The sequence below is a fragment of the Perca fluviatilis genome, chromosome 14, assembly GCF_010015445.1.
Source record: "Perca fluviatilis chromosome 14, GENO_Pfluv_1.0, whole genome shotgun sequence".
Classification (NCBI taxonomy): Eukaryota; Metazoa; Chordata; class Actinopteri; order Perciformes; family Percidae; genus Perca; species Perca fluviatilis.
Genome location: NC_053125.1, coordinates 25,249,738 through 25,277,634, shown reverse-complemented (window position 1 = coordinate 25,277,634; position 27,897 = coordinate 25,249,738). Strand labels below are relative to the sequence as shown.

At 40.1% G+C, this 27,897-nt stretch overlaps 2 protein-coding genes across 4 annotated transcripts in view; both read right to left on the bottom strand.

The window, feature by feature from the left end:
* The window catches only part of LOC120573104, a 75,738-nt gene that overhangs the window by 12,045 nt on the left and 35,796 nt on the right, over positions 1-27,897 (bottom strand). The gene's annotated exons all lie outside the window — the stretch shown is intronic.
* LOC120573119 lies at positions 983-27,897 on the bottom strand. 3 transcript variants are annotated; one of them, XM_039822601.1, is made up of 5 exons: positions 27,586-27,895; positions 26,051-26,141; positions 1,837-1,892; positions 1,340-1,699; positions 983-1,206 (listed from the first exon to the last, which is right to left on the bottom strand). In XM_039822601.1, exons 3-5 carry the CDS (start codon positions 1,883-1,885, stop codon positions 998-1,000), a joined length of 618 nt encoding a protein of 205 aa, XP_039678535.1. In that variant the 5' UTR covers positions 1,886-1,892; positions 26,051-26,141; positions 27,586-27,895; the 3' UTR covers positions 983-997. The 3 variants fall into 3 exon arrangements, with proteins under 3 accessions (XP_039678535.1, XP_039678534.1, XP_039678536.1); XM_039822600.1 differs by lacking the exon at positions 26,051-26,141 and having other exon boundaries at positions 27,586-27,897; XM_039822602.1 differs by lacking the exons at positions 26,051-26,141; positions 27,586-27,895 and adding an exon at positions 13,619-13,680.

Sequence of the window (27,897 nt, the reverse complement as noted above, 5' to 3'; positions counted from 1 at the left end):
ACACAAAACAGGAAATGAGACAAATGTCATACATGCAGAGTCAAAACCAAAAATGCTGCACACCCAACACCACTTAGTCAAGCCAGCCTCCACTCCGAAAACAACGTTAAAACAAGCCCCTGCTTTGTTTTACTCATTACGGTAACAGCGTGTCAGTACAGATCTCAAAATAAAAGGGTGCTTCTGGTAAACATGCTAACATTCAATCATGTGACAGTGAATTGATTTTAACAAAAAAAAAAATGTCATTCTAATATTTTTATTATAAACAAACAATTTATTTATTTGTGTTCAATGACAAGCTATACCTTTCCCAGAGACCCATTTCACCCCAGAGTGACACTGAAAAGAATTTACAGCAATTTGATGTAGGATTTTAAAATCTCTATTATATCATTATTTTTTGTCTGATTCAGGTTGATCTAAAAAGGAAACCTCCTGTTTATACTCATTTCACTTCAGAGTGACAGCAGACGACCTCAGACTGTTACTCAGTCAATATCAGACACATGATGTAGGATTTCAGAAGAAAACCCCTTCAAAAATGTCTAATTAAGGCTACATTTGAACTCTGACTCAGGCCGATCTGAACATAAACCTCCTGTTTACACCGACTTATTTCACTTCAAAGTTGCTCTGATCTCTTTAGACAGAAAACTTTTTTCCATTTTCACAGAGTTAAATATTTTTACTTTTACATTTTTAACTTCAGCCTCGACCATCACAAAATAATCATTCATTTTCAGATTTGTACATATCTCAGATGTTTCAGCAGCAACATTATTTTTCTCTGACTTTTCTGGATTACAGATATTTTACACTGAAGCTGAAGATGAAGCAAGAACTGAAACACTACCTAAAATAAAACAAGAAAACACACAAGCTGTGGTCATTTTATTTTATTTTTTTTTTAAAAAGGTCACCAAATTTTATTTTTTGATTATTTAAAAGCTGCCAAATGAAAGCATTATTTACACTGGTATTAGTCATTTCTGCTTTAATAACTGAATTTAGACGTTAACATGTAGTTACATGAACAATATGATAAACAAGGATTGAAGACAAAGAGACGTTTGAGGTAGAGAATCAGTAGAACTGCTGCTACTGCTGCTGCTGCCAGTCCAGCGTAGAGGATCCAGATGTTTCCCAGACTCTCTGGTTCTGGTCTCACTGTTGGTCTCTGAGGTTTGGGCTCGTCAGCAGCTGCTGTAAAGAACAGAAAATATAATGTGGTTGATTGACAGGAAGGAAACCTTTTTTAGTGAAAATGACTATATAATCTGCATCTTTCATTTTTGAGTAAAAACCGAAAAACTCCAGTTCTCTTGAATCAACTTACCAGTAACATTGAGCCAACATTTACCAGAGTTCCTCCCATAACTTGTGATTACTTGACACTTGTACAGGCCCGTGTCTTCAGTCCTGAGTCTGGACACATGAAGTCTGAGTCGTCCTTCTCTGAGGACGTCTTTGTCCCACTGGACTCGTCCTGCAAACTGTTCATCCTGAGACTCTGGGACCTCAACTCCTTCATGCAGATGAAACAGGACTGAGGGTCTGAGATCAGTGAACAGTTCACAGAAGATATTCAGAGAGTTGGAGGAAGTGTGAGGGTTGGTTGTGAAGGTCCACTCCAGTGTGATGTGGTGGTTCTCCTCTGCCTGATAGGAGGTCTGGGTCACATTCACTACAAATGTTCCTGTTGAGGAGACAGAGAGGGAAAGTGAGGAGCAGACACACTGACAACTTTAAACTCCATCTCCACATGTTTCTGTGGACACTTTAGTGATTCTTTGTTTAGTGTTAGTGGATAATAAAGTGAAGCTGTAAACTAACCAGAGACACAGGAGGTCAGGATGATGAGCAGCAGGATGCTGCAGATCATCTTCTCCCTGTGAGAGGAGACAGAGGTGAAGAGTCACAAACACATGAGCTTAGAGTTCACTTATTACAGGACAGAGAGAGGACATATACAGTCAACACAGTATCACTCCCTACTCGTCAAATTTATGACGCATGGTCAAGGAACCCTGGAGTCAAGTTTCAACGAAATAGGGGTACCCTTGACGTTTTTCGACGTGGGGGTCCGTCAGATAGACATTCATGTTAATCCCTCACCGTCGGATATCGACGAAAGAAAAAACACACCCCCTCTTAACTCGAAATCTGTGACAGTTTTATTATTGGTATTTTAGCCCAATAACTGCTGTTTTAATCAACATTATTCAAAAGATATTATCCCGGTTTATATGTATTTCTTTTATTGTTATTATTTCAGTCTATTTCGGCCATGGAAGCTGGATTGCTTTTTTGTTTATTTATATTTTTTAAACTATAACGCTACATCTATCAACATTTATTTAGATGTTATCATGGTATTCATTTCTTTATTTTAATAATATTATTTCGGTCTTATTGCCGGTGAAATATTACAGTATATGCTGTAATACAGAACATTACGATATGATCAGAGCAGGACGCAGTCAAAGCCGATATCCCCCAATGCAATGCGGCCGTTCATTTCAAAGAATCAGGCAGCGATCAGCGGGTCTTTAACACCAGGTTCGCTTCAATATACATATATGCAGTCAGTGATTGTGTCACCAGCAACAACACGTTGCTCAGTTTTGTTCCAGTAAGTTATGTACCATAATAACGTTTAAACTAATCCGCAGAAGTGACGTAGTAATTACCCCTCTTCGTCTGTGAAAGAATGTTGCACGTTGTACGTGATAATTTACACAATAAAATACTAATAATTAATAAATAGTGTTTTATGCTAAGCATTTTGATTTGCTTTATATATACTATATAAAAAACCTACAGTTGAGTGTTTAGAAATACAGCCTAATGGCTTGTTTGACTAATTTGCATTTGTTTTGACTTGTACTGTTGTGAAAAACAATAAACTATATACCACGAGAAGCATTTTTTATTTTATTTTCCATGCATAGTCATTTAAAAACGCAATTTTCTAATTTTGCAGTTGATGAATATTAATAGCAAAGACTAAAGGGGAAAAACATGAGTGTGGGACTTAGTTTGATATAAAATCACACTGCATTATTAGTTGTTTTAAATAAATGACTTTTTTGAAATATCAATGTATGGTAGGCCTAACATATTAATTATAATATTCAGAAGATGATCCTCATATCAATCACCGTGGTTACAGCTTGTAGCCATCCTAACCTTTGTAGCCTTTACTGAGACTACCTTTTCAAAAGTAGGAAGGGACTAGTTTTAGGAAGCATTTTCAGGAAATTAAAAGGATTGTTGCTAAGGTTTTTGTTCACAGAGTAAGATGTATATAGTTTTGTTTGGGTATGTGTACATATACAACATGTGTTTTGGCATTTTTGGCACACTTCTACCTCAGCCTATATACTGCACACAGACAAAACACATCTCATTCAACCATAGCACAAGCTGAGGAAAGGGTCGTGATATGGGTCAGAGGGTATCAGAGGTCATAAATGATGAACCAATCCATCAGCTCTGCTCCTATAGGTACCTTGATGTGTATATAGACAACACCTTTGGCTGGAAGGCCCGTGTTGAAAGTGTGTGTTATCATTTAGAGCAGACACCCACAGTGAATCAGAGGGTTTATGTTATACAAGGCTGTATTACAGAGAATTTTAATATGACTGTCATGAAGGTTGTGGAGAGGAGTAGAAACCAGTCTCTCCAGGCAAGCACACAGAATATGGTCTGATCTATCTTTATTCTCCATGCCAAGTATGAGCTCTTATCCTCTGGAAGAAGATATGGGTAAACTTAACATTTCTAAACTATAGGCCTAATTTGGACCTACCTCTATTAAAACTTTAAATAATGTTGCTTGAGGTTGCGGGTGTTGTGCAATAGCTTCATGATATGATGCATATAGGGTTGTGTGTTGCTCTTGTCACTGTTTGTGAAATATGAGCAATAGATTGTTGCTGTGTGATGTGCTTCAGTCTGACTACATATCACTTTGTTCATGTTTTTTTTATTGTAAGTATATGTCAGCTGTATGATAAAACAATATGTCAAGTGTTATGTGTGAAGCATTTGAACTCAAGGCAGATATCACTCTGGGGACATTAAAGTGTCATCTGCAAAGTGGTCTCCATGATGTCTAAAAATTAAAACCTTGTCTTAGGACTATAGCAAACACATCGTTGGAAAGGTCTAAACCTGCAGAGTAACATATGTCAGTCTGAAGAGGATACATTACTCCTGCTTTGAAATATTGACCTCTGAACCTTGAACCCAGTCCATGTTTGAAGGCTTGTCATTTAGCAACAGTAGGTGCTACACACATAAGACCAGCTGTTATAGAAAGCTCTGGACCTCAGCTCTCATGTAGATATGGTCACCAAAGGTCACCAAAGTTTACCCTGTTACATGCTCCCTGCCCTGCTCTCTTTCCTTTGTTTATCTCAGGTGTGCCTGATTGCTGATTGAGGGTGGCCCCACCCCTGGATATAAGAGGATGGGAGACAGAGATCCCGGACAGAGACTGAAGCACTGATCACCGTTGTTTTTTGGTTACCTTCTTTTGTGTTTCATTGCTTTCAGGATGGAGGTCTGGTAGTCTAGTTTTCGCGGCTTTGTTTTGTTATTAGTTAGTTTACTCTTTGGTTAGGGGGTGAAGTTTTGGGTCCGACGGCCCTTGATGGGTTGGCCTAGGCTACTTCTCTTTTTTTGTTCATTTTGGCCAGATCTCCAGACTCCCATAGTTTTGGTTTAATTAATTGTAGTTAATTTTTGAATAAACTTTGATTTACTTTTACTACCCTCGGATTTGGTATTATTAGATGTTGATGGTCACCTTTTAAATAGTGTTTGTTTGTTGTGGCCGTAACAACCCACTGTAAGCACTGTCAAATATGGTAATAAGCTATTTTCGCCTATTTAACGATTCAATTTTTAAAAGCTGATGACACCAGTGTGTTCCCCATCCCAAAAAAAACCCAGGGTGTATCCAATATTATACACTGCCAACTTCTAATTATGAGAAATATACCAATATACTTTAAAACTACAACTCCCATAAGAGACGCCACAGAAGCTGTTACAAAGCTGGTTCACTTGTAGTTCTTCCGGGGCGGGGGGAGGACGTGTTCTGCTCCTGTTTCTGCTGTCGGCCGTGAGTGGGCTTCATCAAAGAACTTCTAATATATCAAGAAGTGTCACTCCCTCGTTACTTCCGGCTTCTGAACTGGTTGCAGTTCCACCAGAGTTCCATATAGGGGGCGCTCACAGGCCAGTGCAGAATGAATGGGGCTCTATGGAGCTATACCCCTCAAAACCCTTTTCTCAGGATATAATTTTTTGTCTAGTAATTTGAATGTTTCGAAAGGGGAGGCTAAAAAAATACACACTGCTGTGTGTTAGATTTTTTTAAAGTCACTTTTTTGTTCTAAAAAGCCTTTTAAAATGTCAATGACGTCATACACATATACGGCCAGAGATACTGCTTTACGGCAAGCTCTGGGTCGCTTCCTTTGTTCTCTCGAGGCATCGACAACACAACTGACAGGTTAGTCTCTCCCTGTTAATACATGTGCTAGAAAGAGGTTTGCTAATGTTTTAAAGACCACACCGAAATATTCACTCTGACATTCAGGCTCTGCTTCGGATGCCGTCAAGCGGGATCTCCGATCGTAATCACTCCTTCACTGACCAATCAGCATTCATTAGCAGAATGCTAGCGTGTTATGGGCTACAACAACTCACCCTGTAAGAAATCAAAAGGACATAAGTACTCGTTCATTCAACTTTCTCGACCTATAACCCATGTTGAACTTGCAAAAACTACAATCAAATCTGAGGTTTCTCAACGACAATCAGGCGAAGAGACAAATTTAGCCGTCTAGCTCCATAGAGTCCCATTCATTTTGCACTGGACCGCGACACCCCCCAGTGGAACTCTGGTGGAACTGCAACCAAAATCTGGTACAATGGGGCTGAATAGGGAGTGGAATGGCTTTCCGTAGACCGGCTTTGGTATATGTGATGACAGGGTGCAGACAGCGATCGCGCGAGCAGCGTGATGATTTAGAACGTCAACTTTTGTTGAATTTAGGAGAAATCTACCGGACGCAACAGACAAAGTGTAGTAAAATAAAGACCTAAATGTGTATTTCGGACTTTTTTCACCACAAGTCTGAAAGAAGACATGTTATTGAACACAAATAGCCAAAAATCTCAAAATTGACCAGTGAAAAAACCCGATGTTTTTGCCTGCCGTGTCTCGCCTTAAATAAGTGTTCCACTAGCCTGACAAGCCAGACCCACATCAAGATGTAGGGTCTGGGAACTTTCCATTGACAGGGCTCAATCCGAATGGCGGGATAAACGGGTCGTCTTTCAAATTCCTCTGCACGTAATAGGATAGCGCTACAACCAACCAGAGCAACGAAGAAGGTGACGTAGCTAGTTGATAGATTAAACTTTTGCCTTATCCGGTCGGCAAAACTCCGAAAACATTTTCCTTTTTTAAGAATGACTTCAGTGTCGTTCTTTGTTCTTCTCTCAAAGAAAAGCTTAACTCCAAGTCTTCCAGAGTTGCAGCCAAAGCCGATTCGAAAGACCGCTGTTCGCCAGCATAGACAGTATATAATGGACCAACAGACCCCGTTGCTCTGGACGGAGACCAGTGAAGGCTATTAGAAGCACTTTTCCGGTGATGGCCAGCTTTACTGCGCAGCCTCCAACTGAGAGAATGTAACATGAGCAACGTGTCTGAAAGTTGTAAGTCTTCTGGTAGCTGCCCAAGAGAAATCTCAATCATTCCCAATCTTACAGAGACGGAGAGTGTAGGTATATGTAAGGAGATAACATGGGCACAGGCTAATTATTGCTAACTAAAATGCTAGTTAACATTAGTAATTAATCCTAAACAGCTCATGTAAGCCAAACTGCCTGCAAGTTTATCCTGTACTATACGGTAATTCCTCTACTATGTGACACAATCGTTAGCCTATTTTTACAAAAGCGTCTGCTACGGAGCCATAACGTGAGGTACAAGGTAATGGAGCCTTTTATACATTGTTGTTTCTTTAGAAATAAACAACGGACAAATAGAGTCTTTAAACGCCTCAGATGTAAAGTTATTCGCAGTCAAGTGGCACGTAAAAAATGGCGGTAAGCGGAATGCTAACAGGAGGTGATGGGCAGGTAGCAACAAAATGGCCATAGATGGCTCGAGTTCTGAAGCCGAGCTTACCCCTTGTCGCCAGCAGGAGCAGCCATGTTCGTTGTTTTCAAGTAGCAGGAAGAGAAGGAACCGCCGCAACTCTGCCGTCATTACGTTAAGTCCCGCCAACCGACTCTATACACGATGTGATTGGCCTGACCAAAATTTGGTTTTTGCAGCTCAAAAGTCAACGGAGAGTGCCTAGACCCGCTCTGGCTGCCTAATAAATTTGCTGCCACTAGGGGAGTCTAGATTTCTAGGCTAGTGTTACCACTGCACTTGATCTAAATAAACACCACTTTCCTGTTTTGTCATTTAGGCAACATAAAATATTTCAAGCACCCTTTGAAATTTTTTTTTTGAAGCTCTAGTATTGTCTTTGTTGATGAATTGAGGTAACCCTTTTCAGTTGGAGGCGGCACAGCCGGCAAAACTACAGTGGGGAGAACAAGTATTTGATACACTGTCGATTTTACAGGTTTTCCTACTTACAAAGCATGTAGAGGTCTGTAATTTTGATCATAGGTACACTTCAACTGTGAGACGGAATCTAAAACTAAAATCCAGAAAATCACATTGTATGATTTTTAAATAATTAATTTGCATTTTATTGCATGACATAAGTATGTGATCACCTACCAACCAGTAGGAATTCTGGCTCTCACAGACCTGTTAGTTTTTCTTTAAGAAGCCCTCCTGTTCTCCACTCATTACCTGTATTAAAGTGTAAATTGCAGGTTAAATTTTTCATGAAGTTAAGCAATGTGCTTATTAAACATAAAGATTAGAGGCCGCCCACCATTGTTTTGTATGGCTTTTTATAACAAAATGCTGAATATAATATGAAAAGTTGGTACTTTTTACAGTGGTTTTAAGCACTCCCCTCCCTTTCACTATGCGGGGGTGACGTCATAAGAGGGACTCCAGACTAGAGTTATCGTTAGTCTAACGGCTTGTAGGCTAGAAGTTACATTGGAGACATAGCTAGCAAAAATGGTAAACTATTGTGTTTGTGCAGGATGTGCGAGTACATCAGAAACAGGGCTGAGGGTCCACCAGGACAAACGGCTGATTCGTGCCTGGCTGAGGTTTGTGGCTATGAAGTGGGCTGATTTTACTGCTGCCTCTGTGACCCACTCTCTCCTCTGCCTGCTGTGCTGTGTGTGTATGTGTGTGTATGTGTGTGTGTGTTTGTGTGTGTGTGTGTGTGTGTGGCCGTGTGTGGCCGTGTGTGGCTGTGTTTGTGTGAGAGACGGCCGGCCAGAGAGGTTGTCAGGTGCTTGTTGAGTTTAACTCCCGAAAAGACAGTTAACCCCAGGTTCCCATTAATCTTATGATGGACATGTGTTGTGATATTTAAACAAACGATCCGTCAACGGCGAATAAAAAGCTTCTTATTTACGAGAGCGGTCTGAAAGACCCCTTCCCGCGCGTGGTGACCGCGCATGACTGTCCGAAGCGAGGAGCCACCTGCCGGTGCAGGTGCTGCTGTTTGTCGCGTTACTGTATGGAGCTTCTCAACTCCGAAAACTTTGAAGCAAATTGTCAATTCGGCGAACGATTTTCGCAAGACTGCCTATATTTGAAATCTAAACAGTTCATTTCCGCCTAAAACGTTCTCAGAAGTGAATTTAGTGATGAATAAGATGGCGAAAATGGATAAAATTGCCCCGTTGTTGGCCTGTCTATGTACCTGCTATGGGTTGCTACTCCCTCTTATGACGTCATCACCCAGTTACTGTAAAAAACATGCTACCTTTGAAGAAACCCCAATAAATGTTATTTTAATGCATTTTAAGACAGAAATGTTTAAATATATACATATTGAGCACTTTATTTACATATTAATTTGTTGTGGTGCACTTTACACTTTAACTGCACCTATTTGAACTCCGTTACCTGTATAAAAGACACCTCTCTCCAAACACTCAAACAACTCCAACTGCTCCACAATGGCCAAGACCAGAGAGCTGTGTAAGGACATCAGGGATAAAACTGTAGACCTGCACAAGGCTGGGATGGGCTACAGGACAATAGGCAAGCAGCTTGGTAAGAAGGCAGCAACTGTTGGGCGCAATTGTTAGAAAAAGAAGTTCAAGATGACAGTCAATCTCCCTCAGCCTGGGGCACCATGCAAGATCTCACCTCGTGGGGCATCAATGATCATGAGGAAGGTGAGGGATCAGGCCTTAAGGCATTTTAAAGGCCTTAAGACATTTCTTTTAGCAAAGCTTTTGGTCCCCTTTAGATGTTTTTTTTTTGTATTTTAAACTGCTTATCTTTTTTGTTTCTAACCTGTAGCACTTTGAGATCATTTGATGAAAAGTGCATTATAAATAAAATGTATTATTATTATTATTATCAGCCCAGAACTACACGGCAGGACCTGGTCAATGACCTGAAGAGAGCTGGGACCACAGTCTCAAAGAAAACCATTAGTAACACACTAAGCCGTCATGGATTAAAATCCTGCAGCACACGCAAGGGCCCCCTGGCTCAAGCCAGCGCATGTCCAGGCCCGTCTGAAGTTTGCCAATGACCATCTGGATGATCCAGAGGAGGAATGGGAGAAGGTCCTATGGTCTAATGAGATAAAAATAGAGCTTTTTGGTCTAAAATCCACTCACTGTGTTTGGAGGAAGAAGAAGAATGAGTACAACCCCAAGAACACCATCCCAACCGTGAAGCATGGAGGTGGAAACATCATTCTTTGGGGATGCTTTTCTGCAAAGGAGACAGGACGACTGCACCGTATTGGGGGAGGATTGATGGGGCCATGTAAGATCTTGGCCAAGAACCTCCTTCCCTCAGTAAGAGCATTGAAGATGGGTCGTTGTTGGGTCTTCCAGGATGACAACGACCGAAACACACAGCCAGTGCAACTAAGGAGTGGCTCTATAAGAAGCATCTCAAGGTCCTGGAGTGGCCTAACCAGTCTCCAGACCTGAACCCAATAGAAAATCTTTGGAGGGAGCTGAAAGTCCGTATTGCCCAGCGACAGCCCCGAAACCTGAAGGATCTGGAGAAGGTCTGTACATGCTGAAGTGATGGAGGAGTGAGCCAAAATCCCTGCTGCAATGTGTGCAAACCTGGTCAAGAACTGCATGAAGCGTATGATCTCTGTAATTGCAAACAAAGGTTTCTGTACCAAATGAAGTCCTGCTTTCCTGTTGTATCAAATACTTATGTCATGCAATAAAATGGCATATTAATTACTTAAAAATGATACAATGTGATTTTCTGGATTTTTGTTTTAGATTCCGTCACTCACAGTTGAAGAGTACCTATGATAAAAATTACAGACTTCTACATGCTTTGTAAGTGGAAAAACCTGCAAAATCGGCAGTGTATCAAATACGTGTTCTCCCCACTGTATGCCTTTTACTCCCAAACTCCCGTGGGGCATGGGGAGGGGAAAGGTAAGTGACCTACACCACTTATCACTGGCGTCATGCAATAGTCCTAGATGTTTAAAGAAAGGAAAATTTAACTGAAAAGATCGTGAACTATCTGAGTCAAGTAGTAACACATACAACACAAGTGTGGTATTCCTTATAAACTACAGCCTATACAACAGACAATATAGAAACAGTAAACACTCAAACAACCTCATGCTGTCATATTGAAACAACTCTTTAACTTACCAACTTATTAGCTGTCTGGCCTCTGTTTGTCTGTTTTTGGACATTTTGGATGTTGTTTCATGTGACCAATTTGCATTTCGAAGTCATGAAATTAGCATTAGGGTTTTGTTTTATCTTAAAAGATAAGACAGAAGGAACAGAGCAGAAATGGAAGAAGAGGATATGTCTCACTTTTGACTTGTTAACATATTTGTTTCTTGACTGGTGGTTGACATAAGTGTAGCTCTAATACAGTAACGAAAGATGTGAGTGCAAAGATTTTGCAAACGCAAGTTACAAATACCCTGGGGGCTAAACCCCCTGTCTTTCAATCCTAGTGACGTCCGCTGCTTTTAAACAGCAGCTGTAACCTTTATTAAACAAACATGACAAATAGCAGTACAAGAAAAAGAAAAAATAGGCATCACTGCATACATTTATCATGTAAGATATTAATACGGATCCTATTTAAAGTGGCTACTGTTTAAATACAATAACCTGATGGCGGATTGCTTTCATTTTATTTTCACATGTGTATCTGTGGGCATATGCTCATCTTTTGCCTAGCTTACATTTAGGCAACATTTACATTTACATTTATTTAATTTATCACAGCCAATGAATGTAGAAAGTTAAATTGGTTAGAATATAGTGTCAGGACGGGGGGAGGACACAAAAGCAGAACACAGGGCGAGATCAATAGTACTACAGTTTATTTTAAGAAAAATGAAGAATATAGATGGTGTTCCGTCGTGGAGGTTATGGGAATGAGTAAGGGTAGGTTGTGGCTCAGCAGGAAAAATGGCAGGCGAGAACAGTCGGGAACAGGCTGGGCAATCCAACACGGAGAGCAAGGCAGCGGTCGGCACGGGGAGTCCAAACAGATGATCCAGTTGAGGAGGGAAAAAGACGCAGAGGGAAGGGGAGACAGCTCAGGGGAGGTCGGGCCCGACATATAGCTAACATATAAAATAAATATAATTAAATAATTTAGTTTAGGCTATGCATAGTACCTAGACCTGCCAACAAATGCTTATTGTTAAAAGAGAAACCAAACAATCCTTAGACCTATAGACCAGAGGCCTGTACTCGAAGCAAGATTTCGGCGTTAACGAGGTAACTTCAGGCTCAACCCAGGGTTTTGTGGATCACTTGTTACCGGATAAAATCGCTGTGGTAAGTTATGCTGAACACCTAACCTGGTCGGGAGCAGGTTAAGTTGGAGATCAGAGATCTACCTGTGTAAAAGCACCGCCTACTGACCAATCAATACTCAATTGATAACGGCGTCACCGTTCTAAGAAGATCAGAGAGAGAGAGAGACAGAGAGAGAGAGGTGCTCATAAAAGTTAAAACATTTAGAGACCGACTACCCTGTTAACATTCTCTGATGGGTATTATGGGTATTTTTATGAAATATATAGATTTTAAGAGGAGGGAATTACATTGTCGGCTTCTTGAGCCATGTGTTGCCAATGCGACATCGGTTTGAATTATGTTTTTATATTTTTTATTTGCTCTCACGATCGCTTCCACTGCCAAATAATAGGCTAAAGCAACGACAGTTTATGGAAAGCACAAGCGTAAATATGGTCAGATCTTGGTCCTGACTGATGAGGAAGTGATATTGATGAGCTTTGTGATTTACGCATCTACATCTGTTATTGTTTTTGCCAGCTTTCCTCCAGTTTTAGGAAGCAGCAACTGTATTATGTTTTGCCTGTAAAACCGTGTTCTGTGTTCTTCTTATATTAAATATGCGTCTCTGGTAGATGTTTGCAATTGGTCGTGCTGTGCACACACTGCCTCTTTATGTGAACTTGCGCGCCCCTCGGATTGGGAAACCCTGGGTTGACTGAACTAGTTGTTAACCAACCGTCGTGATACAGCTTATGCAGAACCGCAGTTGTTAGGGTTAGTGAAGCTGGGTAACTGAAAGAAATCCAGGACATGTTGATCTGGATTTGTAGTATAGGCCTCAGTACTGACCTCAATCACAACAGCTCCCTCACAATCAACTGCTCTGCCAATCTCCTGCTTCTCTTTCTCTCTGCTGAAATATCTTCCAATATCCATCTCATCTGCTCAATGAATTGAAGGATACAACGGTATAATAGCTTTAACAGGGACCCTATTGCATTTACTTTTCAGTGACAACAACATTGTATGGGGATTGATATTGTTGTTTTAGAATATGCCTACTATAGAGATAGGCTATATTATTGGCAATGGATAAAGAGTTGTGATTAGCTTTTGTATTTCACTCGTTCACTCTAGCTAGACTATAGTTTTCCATAGCAAACCAAAATATCCGGTCTCCAATGCTCTGAAAGCTGCCAGTTCACATCACTGCAACGAGACGGTGTGGTGCATTATCTTGATAGCACAACAAATTTCTGTACTTCTGTCTAACTTCCAACTTTTCGGCTATTTCTTTTAGCTATATATGTCATTTGTTGCGTCCTAAATATCAATGAGGATAAATTGAATTGTTATTGTTGTTGTTCTTATTATTATTTAGGGGGCTTAGGAACATTTTGGGGTAGCTTCAGCCCCCTAAAATAGGCCTAACAACGTCCCTGGTTTAAAGTCTCATAGAGCAACTTTTTACGTGGATCAGGTTTCAGGATGATGATTCTTCAATGAATTAAATGTGTGTTAAACTGTTGTTGTTGAATTGTCTCTTTACTGAGAGAACCGACCACATTATTATCTGTTAACTTCTGGTCTAATCCACCAACCCTCACACACTAATCTGTACAACAGGATTCATACCAACACCAACATCAACACATTCACACATTACCTTGTGTGTCTTCAGTCAGTTAAGATCCAAACCAGGAGACCAGAGGACAGAGTTCCTGTTTGTGTCTGAATTCCTCTCTGCGCAGGTAAAAGCGTTAACAAGAAAATCCCTCCTCATAATACTTTTCACATCTTCTCCCTGTGAGAGGAGACAGAGGTGAAGAGTCACAAACACATGAGCTAAAAGTTCACTTATTACAGGTCATAAAAATGTCTTCATTGATAGATCAAATGAAAACCAAGCACACTAATGGCTAAATGATGTTGCCTCTAACACAGGCCACAGTGTAAGCTTTGGCTAAGGTGAGGAGGATGGAGAAGGATTTGAAGAGTAAACTAAACCATTGGCAAATCTATAAAAGATATTTTGATTGATTTCCAAAAAGGTAAAAATAACATGTTCTACTTTTCTTTGAAGTGAGAAGGAAGACCTGCTCATGGCTATGACAAATCACACGGAGAGACGTGGACTTCTACGTTGAATCTCAATTAGCAAAGGCCATGCTGTGGCAATAAAATAAAAAACAGTTGCCCTGCTCTTAAAAGCATTACAAATGTGAAACTGTGTTTTTAAGAATCGTTAGCCTCTCTGACATAATTTGGTCCAGATTTGACAAGTCTACATATAGTGGTTTTGGATCTGGACCTTGTCCAATGTGGTCTACATATGAAAAAGAACAGGGAAATCCCCTGTATTGCATTTTCACAAGTAGAATAAAGTTTTCACAAATCTGAAACTGTGTTTTTAAGAATCTTTAGCCTCTCTGGGATCATTTAGTCCAGATTTGACAAGTCTACTTATAGTGGTTTTGGATCTGGACCAGGTCTTATATAAAAAAAACTGAAATCTCCCTTTATTGCATTCTCATGAAGACAATAAAGCTTTCCCAAATCTAAAAGTGTGTTTTAGACATAATTAATAATTTACCTTAATGACTAACACAAAAAAACCCGGAGGATCAGTCACTCAGCAATGTAAATTATGTTTCCCTGCTGAACGGAAACTAGACTACTGAATCGGAAACCAACTTCAAGGTCAGGGTAACTTCTGCCTGATTATCTGGCCACAGGCTCCTCTTCCTCTCTGCAGTTCTTCTCTGTCTCTGTGCACCTGTGTCAGTGCACCCGTCTCTGTACCCCGTCCCCATGTGTGCTCTGGCTCTGTGTGTGTGCTGCTGGCGGGACAACATCAAATCACAAGAGGGGGGAGGAGGAGCAAAGCTCTTTGGTGTGAACTCTGGAAAGAAAGTGGAAATATTATATAGCCATGTCTACAAGTTCCTTTATTGACCTGATCAGTGTGTTTGAGTACAATATACGTTTAACTTTATTCAAATAATAAATAACTAGCTAACATTACAATAGCTGCCTCTGCAAAAATAGAAATTAGTTTTTGCTTTGAATACATATGAATCAGAATCAAGTTTTGTCGTTGCCTTGGTGAAAGGTGCATACATAAACATCAAACATATTAATACAAAACACAATAAATATATAAAAAAAAATGCATGCATATGAAGTAACTGTTGCATAAGAAAAAACTATTTGAACCAAATACAAAAACATCTTAAGTAACATTAAGACTGGGGGCAATTGTAACACTCTGACTTTTTCCATTTAATGTATTATAGTCTTGTCCTTATTACTCTAAATGTAATAATTGTATCATTAATTAGAGCACATAAATATGTTTATTGTATCAAAAAATGTCGAGAAAATGTAAAATATGTTACGATTGCCCCAGTCTCCCCTAACAGTTTGATAACAGAGTTTGATGACATCCCATAAAAATAATGAGAACATTGTTTTCCTCCATAATTATTTTTGTATATCAGTTCTGTAATTAGAGATTTATATCATGAATGTGTATCAGTCATCACCTTTTACAGGTTGTTAGTGTTCATTTTGCTAGTTTTCATGTGTGGGAAACATCAACATCACTATGGTTACCAGCTGCCAATGAGAAACTAGTATTTTCTTTGTGTCTGTAATATAAACAGTTCATTCCGACAGTTTTGCCTCAGTTGTTAATGATTAAACTCTGATTCAACAGCTGCTGATCTGTAACTGGTACTTTCCCGGATGGGAGTCTGGTTCTCTCTGCATTCTTCTCTTTCTGAAAAAAGAAACAACCAGCCAGCAGAGCTGCTGCTGTCAGTCCCAGTACACAGTAGAGACCGATCCATCCCCGACTCTCTGGTTGTGGTGGACTTGTTGTGTTTGGTGGACTTGTTGTGTTTGATGTCTCAGGTTCAGGCCGATCCCTCGCTGCTGTAAAGAGACCAAACACATCTGTTTCATTCATGTGAAGGAAAACATTTCACTAAAAGAGAAGGAATTGTAAGGATCGTGGATTTCCACAGTATTTTTTTCTCAGGTTCTTATTAATCTAAAAAGCTGCTGAATTAGGGCGTTGTTGGCCCACAACAACCCCTCTTAGCTGTTATATAATCACAACATATCAGAGTCTGAAGTGAGCTATTGCTTTAATAAAACAGTCATCAAGTATATGAAAGTTTGTCACATTTCAATTTAAATAGATTTTGATTAAAAAAAAATCATGTTCACAATAAAATCTAAGCTCTCCTGGGCTGGCTGCCCGCCTCACACATACTGAGGCTGTTGCTATGGAACAGTAATGCTAGCCTTCACTAGCAGCTAGCACCGACTTTCTTTTGCTTAACACTAAAGAAAGGCAAACAATAACACAAACAAACTAACTGCTCGAGGCAGCGGTAGCGCAGCAACTACCGTGTTCTGGGCGGTAAAATGACTGTTTTTGTGAAAGGAGTCTGGCAGCTTTGAAGAGAGCAGAGATAACGGTTTCAGTTCCCTGTTTTAAAGTGCTGTCTGACAGCGAGGTAAAGCTCTGAAAATATTCTAAATATAGTGTTTGATTTTAAACCAGCTCTGTGTCCTGGCAGTGCTTCCCTCCGAGGCACCAGCCATCAGTCAACGTTTTTCTCAGACGCGGAGTGATGCTTAATGTGCAAAGGAGTCTGATTATAGTCGTTGTATGTGGATATTATATCACGGCTATGAACCAATCACATTGCTTGATTTGGGCAACCTTTTATAATAAATCAACATACCAGTGACATTAAGTAGACATCTACCAGAGTTCCTCCCATAATCTGTGTCCACATAACACTTGTACATTCCTGAGTCTTCAGTCCTGAGTCTGGACACATGAAGTCTGAGTCGTCCTTCTCTGAGGACGTCTTTGTCCCACGGACTCGTCCTGCAAACTGTTCATCCTGAGACTCTGGGACCTCAACTCCTTCATGGAGATGAAACAGGATTGAGGGTCTGAGATCAGTAAAGAGTTCACAGAAGATAAAATGATAGTTGTAGGAAGTGTGAGGGTTGGTTGTGAAGGTCCACTCCAGTGTGATGTGGTGGTTCTCCTCTGCCTGATAGGAGGTCTGGGTCACATTCACTACAAATGTTCCTGTTGAGGAGACAGAGAGGGAAAGTGAGGAGCAGACACACTGACAACTTTAAACTCCATCTCCACATGTTTCTGTGGAGACTTTAGTGATTCTTTGTTTAGTGTTAGTGGATAATAAAGTGAAGCTGTAAACTAACCAGAGACACAGGAGGTCAGGATGATGAGCAGCAGGATCTTCATCATCTTCTCCCCTGTGAGAGGAGACAGAGGTGAAGAGTCACAAACACATGAGCTCAGAGTTCACTTCTTACAGGACCGAGAGAGAACATATACAGTCTGTTTATACTTCTTCCTCTGTGTTACTTATAACACTTAACTGATCAGGGCCAAGTTTTTCAAAAGTAATCCAGTGGGATTTCGTATGACGAATTGGATCAAATCTTGGAAATGGGTTTTTCAAAAGCAAAAGAGGGATTCCGAACTACAGTGTTTCCTTTAGGATTTTTTTGCCCGTGGGGGCAGATCTGTCGGAACCCGGCCCCACCCTCGCCCGGCCCCAACCGCCAAATGTTTTAACGTTAAACGGAACTGACACTTCGCTGCAACACAAACAAATATATTTATTCACCTCTATTCAAACACAATGAGGCATATTTTCATTGAACTGTATTTTTGAGGAACTGTAGGTCTACAAAATGAATTTTTCAAGAAATTTTCATAGGGAAACCAAAACCCAAAGTAGGCTATAGTATGAAACCATTCATAATGAAACTAATTGCATATTTGCCTAAGGGGCAGGGTGTGAACTGCAGGGAGCTTAGGGGAGCTCAGCTCCCCTTAAAAAGACATGGGTTCCCCTGAAAACGTTGTGAAATTTTGGGGGTCTCTAAAAATATTGACAATGTATCATTTGGACGTGCAATTTCAGTTTTGTGTAATGTGATCATTGTGGATTATTATGTGTAAAACTGCAAAAATATCATTCATGCATGTCGGCGATTTGAACCTAATTCACTTCAATAAAGATAACTATACTATAGTATACATACTATATACTATACTATACATGCTATTCTTGTTATGTCATCAAGGCGTGCGGCACGGCGGCGCAAATTCAACTCATGTTAGTGCATGTTAACTCAAAGATTCATAGAAAAAATATAAACGTTGGAGGCCATTAATCGGCGCGCGCAAAGTCCTTGAAATCCATTCTGCAGTAAGCATCGTATAGCCATGGCAAAAAAGAAACAAGGCAGTTTAATTAATTTTGGTTTTACAAAGAAATTGTGTAGCGATGATGTTAATAGCACGACTAATTCACCTGTTGCAAGCCCTGTTAGCACATCTCCCACCGGGATGACAACGCAAGGAGAAGCTGAAGAAATAATGTCCTCTCTGGCTGAAGATGATCCTAACCCTTCTTGCTCCCCTCTCTCCCGTTAAATTGGAACAGCCAGCAGTGTAGAGACTGGAAGAGCCCATATACATGGCTGTTTGTTAAGGAATGGAAGCTGGGGGGCGTCGCTACAATTGCTAAGGTCTAATTGAACGGAGGAATTATGGTATTCTTCGGTAGCCTGAGTAACTTTAACCGTTGTTCATGTGAAATCTCTAAGACAGCCCGATGCTTTGTTTATAGACTATTTGTGGCTGTTTGCAGTTTGACCTATCTATTCCTGTCGATAAAGTATAATCGTAAATCCTGTAGTGCATACACTTGTAGCTGTTATGTATCTTTGTAAGTCGCAGTTTACCGCACGCCCCCACGTGGAAAAAAGGGGCTCCCGAAGGCCACGGTATAGTTCGAACACTGCTCATGGGCAAAGTTATCAGCCTTGCTGTGTGCATTAGATTTTTCTTGGCTTTTGCAAAAATAACTCCAAGGCTAGGTTATATAATTCAGAAAGAGATGGCCCATTAATGCTGAGTAGCATACATGCTGCTAGATGGTCCCCTGTGGCCTGTTCCTTAACAATAGAACGGCAAGGACGGTCATTTTGACCATTTTGAAATTTATATGTGTAATAACTTTGCTAAATGAAAAAATACAATCCTGCTGGTACCTGACTTTTTAAAAGAGTCTGTATTTTCATTTAAAATTGTTTTTATATACATTACACAAAAAGGCAAAGAAAATACAATCACTTTTACCTATTTTGGCCATACACAGTCATACTGACCGCCGGATTTTCGCGGTTTTGTTTTTAATCTTTTGCGTGGTTGAAGATGCATCTTGGTTGCTTAGTAATAATCATAGTCTCTTTCAGAGAAACGTAACTAGTGGTCTCGAGTAACAAGTGTGGGCATCACCGATGGGCCGAAGGCAGAATCTGTAACGTAGGCTACGGCGTGGATGGACTCTGTTCTGAATCAGAAGAAAAGCACCGGCCGCTTCTGTGAAAGGCGCTGTACACGTAGATGGACGGTAGCTGTCTGCGTGTTCATATAACATGCTACAACTGGCTGGAATCATCGCACACATCCTCTCCAAGGAGTGCACCAGCTGTAAAATGTCCAAGAGGAAGTTCATGCAGCAACTGGCAGAGGAGCTGAGAGCGGAGTTTATAGAGGAAAAAGGGGAAGCGGCGCACGGTCCGAACAGCGCCGCGCACCACAGAAGACACCAAAATGGAGGCAGTGCCAGGTTAGGTTAGGTTAAACATGTTCAAATAACATACTTTTAATTGTTGTTTGGCTGTGAATTATGTTGAATGAATTCCCCAATATGTTCAGGGACATGTATGAAATAATCATGGTTTAGCCTACTGTAAAGGCCAACAGGGTAGTTAAGCACTTTTTGACTATAGCTACGCTACAATGTTTTATTATTATGCTATCAAGCTTTTATTTTGGTAACCACAGAAACCGGAAGCATGGTAACGAAAATCAGCTCGACAAAATCGGTGAAGAAGACGAAAGAGTAGTCGTGAAAAGGTTCATGGTCAAAAACAGTAAAAGGCCACGGAAAAACAGTTAAAACTACAAGGTTTAGCTTCAGTCAGTTGGGGAACAAGGTTTGTAGAGTTAATGAGAAATATATTTGAGCTACTTGAAATGTTTATCTTGAAATGTATAATTTGATAATGCTAACGTATTGAAACTAATGTAAGGAGCTGTGTAACGGTTGAAATGTGATGGTAATGCGTGGTTTATATGTTTTACCCAGCTCTTACGTTGGTTGATGACACGGACGGCAATAAAAGTCATTTAACCATCAGTTCTGGCCTTCTCAATATTGACTGGATGCTACACCTACTATGCCATGATATGAATTATTGAAACACGTATTAGGCTAGGCTACTACTCAAAAGTATAATTAAAATCGTAAAATGTACATGTCAGTATTATTACGTTGTTCTAAAGATATCCTAAGACAATACATGCATTAATATCGCAATTGGGTATTTATCATGAGAGATTATAGAGTTTGGAATCTGGCGGTCAAAATGACTGCTCATGGCAGTTCTAGTAGGCTAGTTATGGAATTCGCACCTTCCAGTATCTTAATGCAGGAGCAAACCTGCCCTTTGGGTTTTCAAAAACTAAGGCCCCGGTTGGGGATCTATTTGATCCAAAAGAACAGGATTATCTTGATCCCATTAGAAGGGTGGATTCAGTTGTGATTTTTCGAATTGAACTGGCTAAAGAACAAATCTTTAAGATTCAAGATTCATACTTTATTGTCATACAACTCTGTGCAAGTTGCTAGGGATTTGCTTCAGTGTGCTGATGACAGGACATCAACAAAGACACAAAAAAAACATAAAGCATATATATACACACATACCGGTATCCCACACAAGATCACACTTGACACAGGCAGATAAAAAGAGGGCACACTGCTCACCACATACCTGGATGACAGTTCAGGAGGCTAGAGTGACAGATGTCTGGTTAAAGTTACATGGTGCATACGGATTCAGAGTGCAAATCCACAAACTTTACAATAAATAGATAAAATAAAGCTAGTATGGGTGGCGTAAAACATATAGAAGAGTTTTGTAAAAACAGTGTAAAGAGATGTGCAAATTATACTGGCTCAAACCTTTTTTCATGAGGTACTGGTTCAGGGATGGAGAGCTGTTTAGAGATTTTATGGCTCTGCAGTATGTGCTGTTGAGAAAGCGCGGTCTTTGTCTTAATAGCTCTCAACCTTCTCCCTGATGGGAGGATGGTGAAACAGGAGTTAGCAGTGTGAGTCTCATCTTGTAGGATCTTTAGGCCTTTCCAGTGGATACGGCCCTCGTAGATCTCACAAATGGGGGAGAGTTTGCAGCCAGTGATTGTCGAGGCTGTATTGACTATCCTGTCCAGCTGCAACCTCTGCTGAACAGTACAGTTGCCATACCAGACAGTAAGAGAAAAAGTGACACTCTCGATGGCGCCCGGGTAGAATTGCAACATTCCCTCACAGGCTACCCCAAATTTCCTCAACTGGCAAAGGAAAAAAAGCTTCTGGTGGGCTTTTTTGGTAATGTTGGTTGTGTTATCCTCCCATTTTAAAGAGGACGATATTGTTGTGCCTAAAAACCTAAAACTGTCCACCTGCTCCACCATCTCTCCATTGATGTAGCAAGGGCTGGGACGCATCCCACTTCTGTGGAAGTCGACCATTAGCTCCTTAGTTTTGGAGACATTTAACTCTAAGTTGTGGATCGAACACCATTCAATAAGTGAGAGGACCTCAATTCTATAGGCAACATCATCATCCTCAGAAATCAGCCCCACCACTGTTGTATCATCTGCAAATGTAAACCTTTTAACAGAATCAGTGTGATGTGCAGTCATTTGTGTACAGCGAATACAGAAGAGGTGATAAAACACACCCCTGGGGGTAGTGGCGCGTTTTGGCACGGGGCGAACCGGGCAACATGGGGGGCAGCATGAGAATAAAAAAAAATAAAAAATGTCTCTACTTTCGCGCGTCGTTTTCTTTTGTTTTCTATAATTTCACTGTGTGGGGAATTGGCAGATCAGCCCCCAGCAGCTGCAGGCGCTCTGCTTGCTGAGAGAGATCAACAACACCCCCTACTTTCACAATGAAATGGACTAGTCCGTAACAGTGCTCCGGGGCCGGCGTGAAAGATAAACACAAAGTGAAAGGCGAAATGGGAAGTACACAGAGACGGAGCAAGACCAAGACAAGTCTAAAGCTTTTTTATGTCAATGGTCTAAACCCCAAAATGAAACAAAGTTATTACCGCGCGGCTCAATAAAAGAAAAAGCTTGTTTTATGATTCATTAGGAGTATACAGTTTTAGTGTATTAATAAATGGCACTTTGTTGAAGTATTTAAAATGTCAACTCTCACTGATTCTTGCTTACTCATTACATGGCATTAGTAGTTTTAGGAGTAGGAGTTGGTATACATATTCAGGGGAGCGCAAAGACAGGTACAGCTTTATCAATACTAGTTAAACAGTTGTACAGTTTTATTTCCAACTTGTATATATATTGTTCTTATATTCTATCCCATTATTATTTCATGTATATTGTATCCTATTATTTCATTTATATTCTGTGTGGGCTGTGTGTCTGATATTGTGCTGCTGCAACACTGGTATTTCCCATTTTCAAAATGGTCAGGTTTTTTAGTTTGAGTTGGGGTTTTCTGTTCTTAGTGCCATAGTGTAATAATTACATTCTCTTTAGTGTGTTTTAAAATTTGTGTGATGAAGGATTTGTGCTATTTTTAATATTTATTCTATATTGTGTCTTTTGGCAATGTTGGAGGTAGAGATTGTGCACCTTAAAAAAAAAAAGGAGGGGGTCTCGCCGGGGCATCAATCAATGTAGAACCGCCTGCCGGGGGCAACAGTGTTAATTTGCTTGACAATAGAGATCTTGTTACTTAAAGTTTGCTGGGTAAAATTGTATTAAAAGCAGAGCTGTAATCTATAAAGAGGACATTTGCATAGTTGCCTGGGGCCTCCAAGTGCTGTAGAATGGAGTGGAAACATAGGGATGCAGCATCCTCAACGGACCTATTTGCCCTATATGCAAACTGGAAGGGGTCTAGCCTGACCACACTGGACAGATGATTACATACTATTCTCTCAAAGATTTTCATTATAACAGATGTTAATGGTACAGGTCTGTAATAATTCAGGCAACTAATACTGGATTTTTGGGGCACAGGAATTATGACAGCGGATTTAAAACATTGAGGGGCTCCTGCATTCCCTCACAGACCAGTTAAATATGTCTGTGAGGACTGACGCCAGTTCATCTGCACAATGCTTAATAGTAGCGCAGGATACGGGTCAGTACCTGCAGCTTTCCTGCAGTTCTGCTTTTGTAGTAGGAGCCTAACCTCATCCTCCTCTTGCTTACCCAACTGCAGCAGAAAAAAAGTACAGATGGAGATACATCCCCTAAAGGCAGAGATGGAAAGAGCTGGTGTCTGTCCTGTAAATGATTTTTGACTATTGGATAGTATTGTTTTTGTTTTGTTATTTAATATTATAACAAAATAAGGGATGTAAAATATTTCTGTTTATTACAATGTTTCTGTTTCTTAAAAATTAAAACAAACAATGGCTATTTGTGGCCACCGGTATTTTGCCTACCTGTTGTTCTTTGCTCGCCAGTAGGCTACACTGTTTGTTCCATTTAAGGCTCTGGTAAACAGGATTTGGTAATCCTGAAATTTGTGATTTGGATCACAGTGTTATCCAATGTTACTTTCAAAACTGGCATAAAAGTAAGATGGATCAGGTGATCGTGGATAGCAAAACATGGGATTTCCAAATCTGGATCAATTTGTTTTTTCACATTTTTTTAAACAAACACCGGGCCCAGAGAACTGACAATAAGCAGCTTCAGTGATGTATTTCTGTCACAAGATGGCACCAGTTAGTAGAGTTTTTCAACTGAGGAAGAACAAGGAAGGAAGAGTGTACTATGATCTGAGATAGACTGTTAAGACAAAGCAGAGGGCGGGGACTAAAAACTGTAGTTAAACAGTTTCTAACGATCTTCAACAGGATCCTTATCATTCCAAACTATAACGTTTGTGCTTTGTTTTTCCAATGATTGTTGTTTTAATTAGGCGTTTGTTAATCTACGCCCTATTAAAATAATGTATAGGCTATATATCTGTGATAAATCTTTCAGTCATCGTCTGAAAACTATTATACTAGTATAGGTCTAAATATATAATATATAGGCTATAATAGCAGCAGATGAATCAGTGTCATAAATACATCAATTATTATCTGGATCAACAAACACTAATAAAGGGTTCAAACTGTCTGAGACAACACTGAAACATTTCTACAATATTCACATTTAATAACCTGGGGGGTGTTTTCTAGGACTTGAGGGGGGTTCGGGGCTTAGCCCGGACCCATTTAAATAAACTGGCTTGTCCAGCTTGTTAATAGCCAGTGTATGTTAATTTAGCTGGCCAGTTTGTAGATGTTAGTTAGATAGCACCAACATTTGGCCTTATCACAACTGGCCTGGCAACGCAAAGGCCAAGGTTTTCTTCCCTGATTTGGTGGGTGACTTATGATGTGCGCGGTGGGGAATTCTGGTGAATTTTTACGCCCCTATTTCTACATCTTTCTGAAGCAATTTGTGGTGAAAATATCTTTATGTAAAGGGAAACATAGATTACAATACAAAAATAAAAACATAATGGAATATTTAGCAGTAAGGCTCTCAGGCATTCTGTATTGCTTTCAACTATTTCTTCTCCTGTAGATCAACTTTTCTAATTATATCTGAGTCAGCACACATGTAGCCTAGGCAGGACTTACTCTTCCCTCCTCTTTTGCGTATTTTGTTGGGGAAGTAACCTCCTTAAATATGCACATGACAATTATTCAACTTAAGGATACATTAATTCATTTTAAAATGAATTAATAAATCCCTTGACTTCAATAGCTCAGATCTGGTGGAGCAATATTTCTGCTCATGTTCAGAACGTGCACATTTAAAATATAACTCATCCCATCTGTGTTCTCTGAGATTTGGAGGAGTTGTGATATTTTGAGAAAAATTAAGTTACAAGAATAACATCACTATATTTCAGAAAATGGTCTACTTGCACCATAGTCTGCTGTGCATTATAGCTTTGCTGATATGGTAGATCTCAGACCTTCTGACAGACACAGAGCCCTGTTTGAGACTCTGGTCTCTGAATGAGAGAAAGTTTAGGGAAGTGGTTGTATGCTTCTCCACACCGGGGGTGGAAAACCGAAATAATCATACACACGGAACACAAAGGCGACACATCTGCCGCAGCATGCCCACAGCAGAGCGTCTATTATGATGACCTGAAGCGGAACAGACCAGGAAGGAGTGCTGCTCATCTCTGTTTTACAGCGAGAGTAGACACTAAGAGACGCACAGGTCTGCTTCAGAGTCTGAACTTCAAACTAAATCATTAGTATTGCGCCCGTAAACTTAGTGTTGATGGCATCAATGTATTAGACTGATTGGGCTATGAATCCTCAAATTCAAATTTACACCTTCTACAGCAACAAATAAGTAGGCTAATGATGGTCAGTCCCCACACGTAGGTAGGGCGACTATTTTTCTGTACTATTCGCCTCCAGAAAAATAAACTTGACGGGTTACAGCGTTCTAACATGAGATCTACAAAAAATGTAAGAACTGTGAGTGCCTTGGAAAATACTTCTTCGAAATTGGATGTGCCATCCTGGGGCTTTTATTCTATTAAAGGCCTACTTTTGTGTAAAAATAAATTAAAAAAGAGCAGAGAGAGAGAGAGAGGTGGGGGAGAAAGAGAGAGAGAGAGAGAGAGAGAGAGAGACCTAGGCCTAATGAGCCTCTGAGTCCTGAACCATAGACTTCCTACAGCACAAATAACATTAAAATGTTGTTGTCATATTGAAAACAACTCTTTACTAAATGTTTATATTATAGGTTGTTGTTGAATTGTCTCTTTACTGAGAGAACCGACCACATTATTATCTGTTAACTTCTGGTCTAATCCACCAACCCTCACACACTAAATCTGTACAACAGGATTCATATCATGACAACACCAACATCAACACATTCACACATTACCTTGTGTGTCTTCAGTCATTTAAGATCCAAACCAGGAGACCAGAGGACAGAGGTCCATCTTGTGTCTGTCTTCTCTGCAACATCTGTGAAGCTTTAATAACATATAATATCTTTGTTGTTGATTAGCTCTCTCTGAGTAAGTTAGTGTAAACAGTTTTACACAGCGAAGAGTCATAACAACTTCTCTAATATAAATAGGGACTTATTTACAATATGAACTGATTGTAACATTATGAAGTGAACATTAGGAAAGAACAGAAACAACATCCATCAGTCAGCAGAGGACAGGAGGTCTTGGATCAGAGATCTGATGACTCATTCAAGACCTGAACGCTCGTTCCTCTGAGAAACTCTACACATCAGAGATATGATCAGTAGATTTAGTTAAAGCATGACTGAAGCAGATTGTTGGCAGGCTACATAGACGATAAGGGATATAGGCTCACATATGCCCATATATGTCACAATCTTTAAAGTAAAACCTGCCAGGACAGGACTATCTCGTCCCATCTTGCCAGTGTCTGTGAACGTTTAAATTATAAGTTGAATCACACTTTGAATGTGAGTCTTTACAAAGAAAAAGAAAAAGTAGATTAAAAAAATACCTTTAACAATCAGCAAAAACCATTTAAATGAGAAGACAACAGACATGAAATTTCTCAAAGAGCAATTTTTGAAGAGGACACAAATAATAAAGCCAAAATTGTCCAGTTGTAGAGGATCTGTGTAGTTGTGGGACTCCAGTAAGTAGGCTGGCGAGGCTATTTTATTCACTATATACATGGGATGAAGTGATTCTTTTTCTCTAATACATATGACCTGAGAACTGAACTTAAGTAAACGTAACGTAAAGTGCAATCATGGATTAATGGTGTTAAAAACGTCACTTGTTCAGTCAGAATCAGGTTCATTAAAATAGTTAATATAGTTAATTAAAATAATATTTACTAGTGACAGCACAGTTTTGTGCTCAACATGCACCACAAGAGGGGCTGGGCTCTCCTGGTGTAGACTTTGGGCGAATTCAATTTCAAATACAAATGGGAAGTTTGTGCAATAGGCTACATCACTTGTGTGTTTTGAGTGTAAAAACCAAAACCTAAACCTTTTAATATCGGCATTAAATAATGACTGACTATTTCACAGAGCATTGGTTGGTGTTAACTTGTATCAGGGATGTTACTGACACTGACTGAATATGGCCCAGACACACCTCGGATATTTCCCCGCCGTCACTGTAATGAAAACCCAGCCAGCCAGGGTCTTAGTGAGCGCTGATATCAGAACATGAACCAGATGGGTTTGATTTCTATAAAAACTAAACGACCAAGTAATGTAATCTGTGTATGTCCGCCACCGGAAACACTGACAGACACTGCAAGCCAGTTTGTAAAACTAGTTCTCAACATGTAGCCTGCAGCCATGCAACACCGATCAGAGCTCCGGGCAGCAGCAGAGTAGAGGAGTGATGCAGGTCTAAACACGCAGCTTTACGCTTTCTACATGTAACAAATATTCACTAAGATCACACTTACCTGAAACTCATCCAATCGACTTTTGAAAACGGCTCAGTAGTAGCATATTCATCTTGCTGTTAGAATCGACTACAATGTTTGCAAAAAGTTTGCTTTGTTGTTTTTAGTATGGGAAGTGGGAGAAACAGATGCTTCTTAAAACCCGTTTTAATGAAGTCCCAGTATTCCCAGTAAGAATCCTGAAAGGTCCCAGACAGTAATAATTCAGATTTCAGATTCAGATTCTCTCTCGTAGTGTTTGGTTAAAGCTCCCAGTCCTCCCAGTAGCCGCATTATGTGTGCTATAATACTAATGATTTAGTTAGAAGTTCA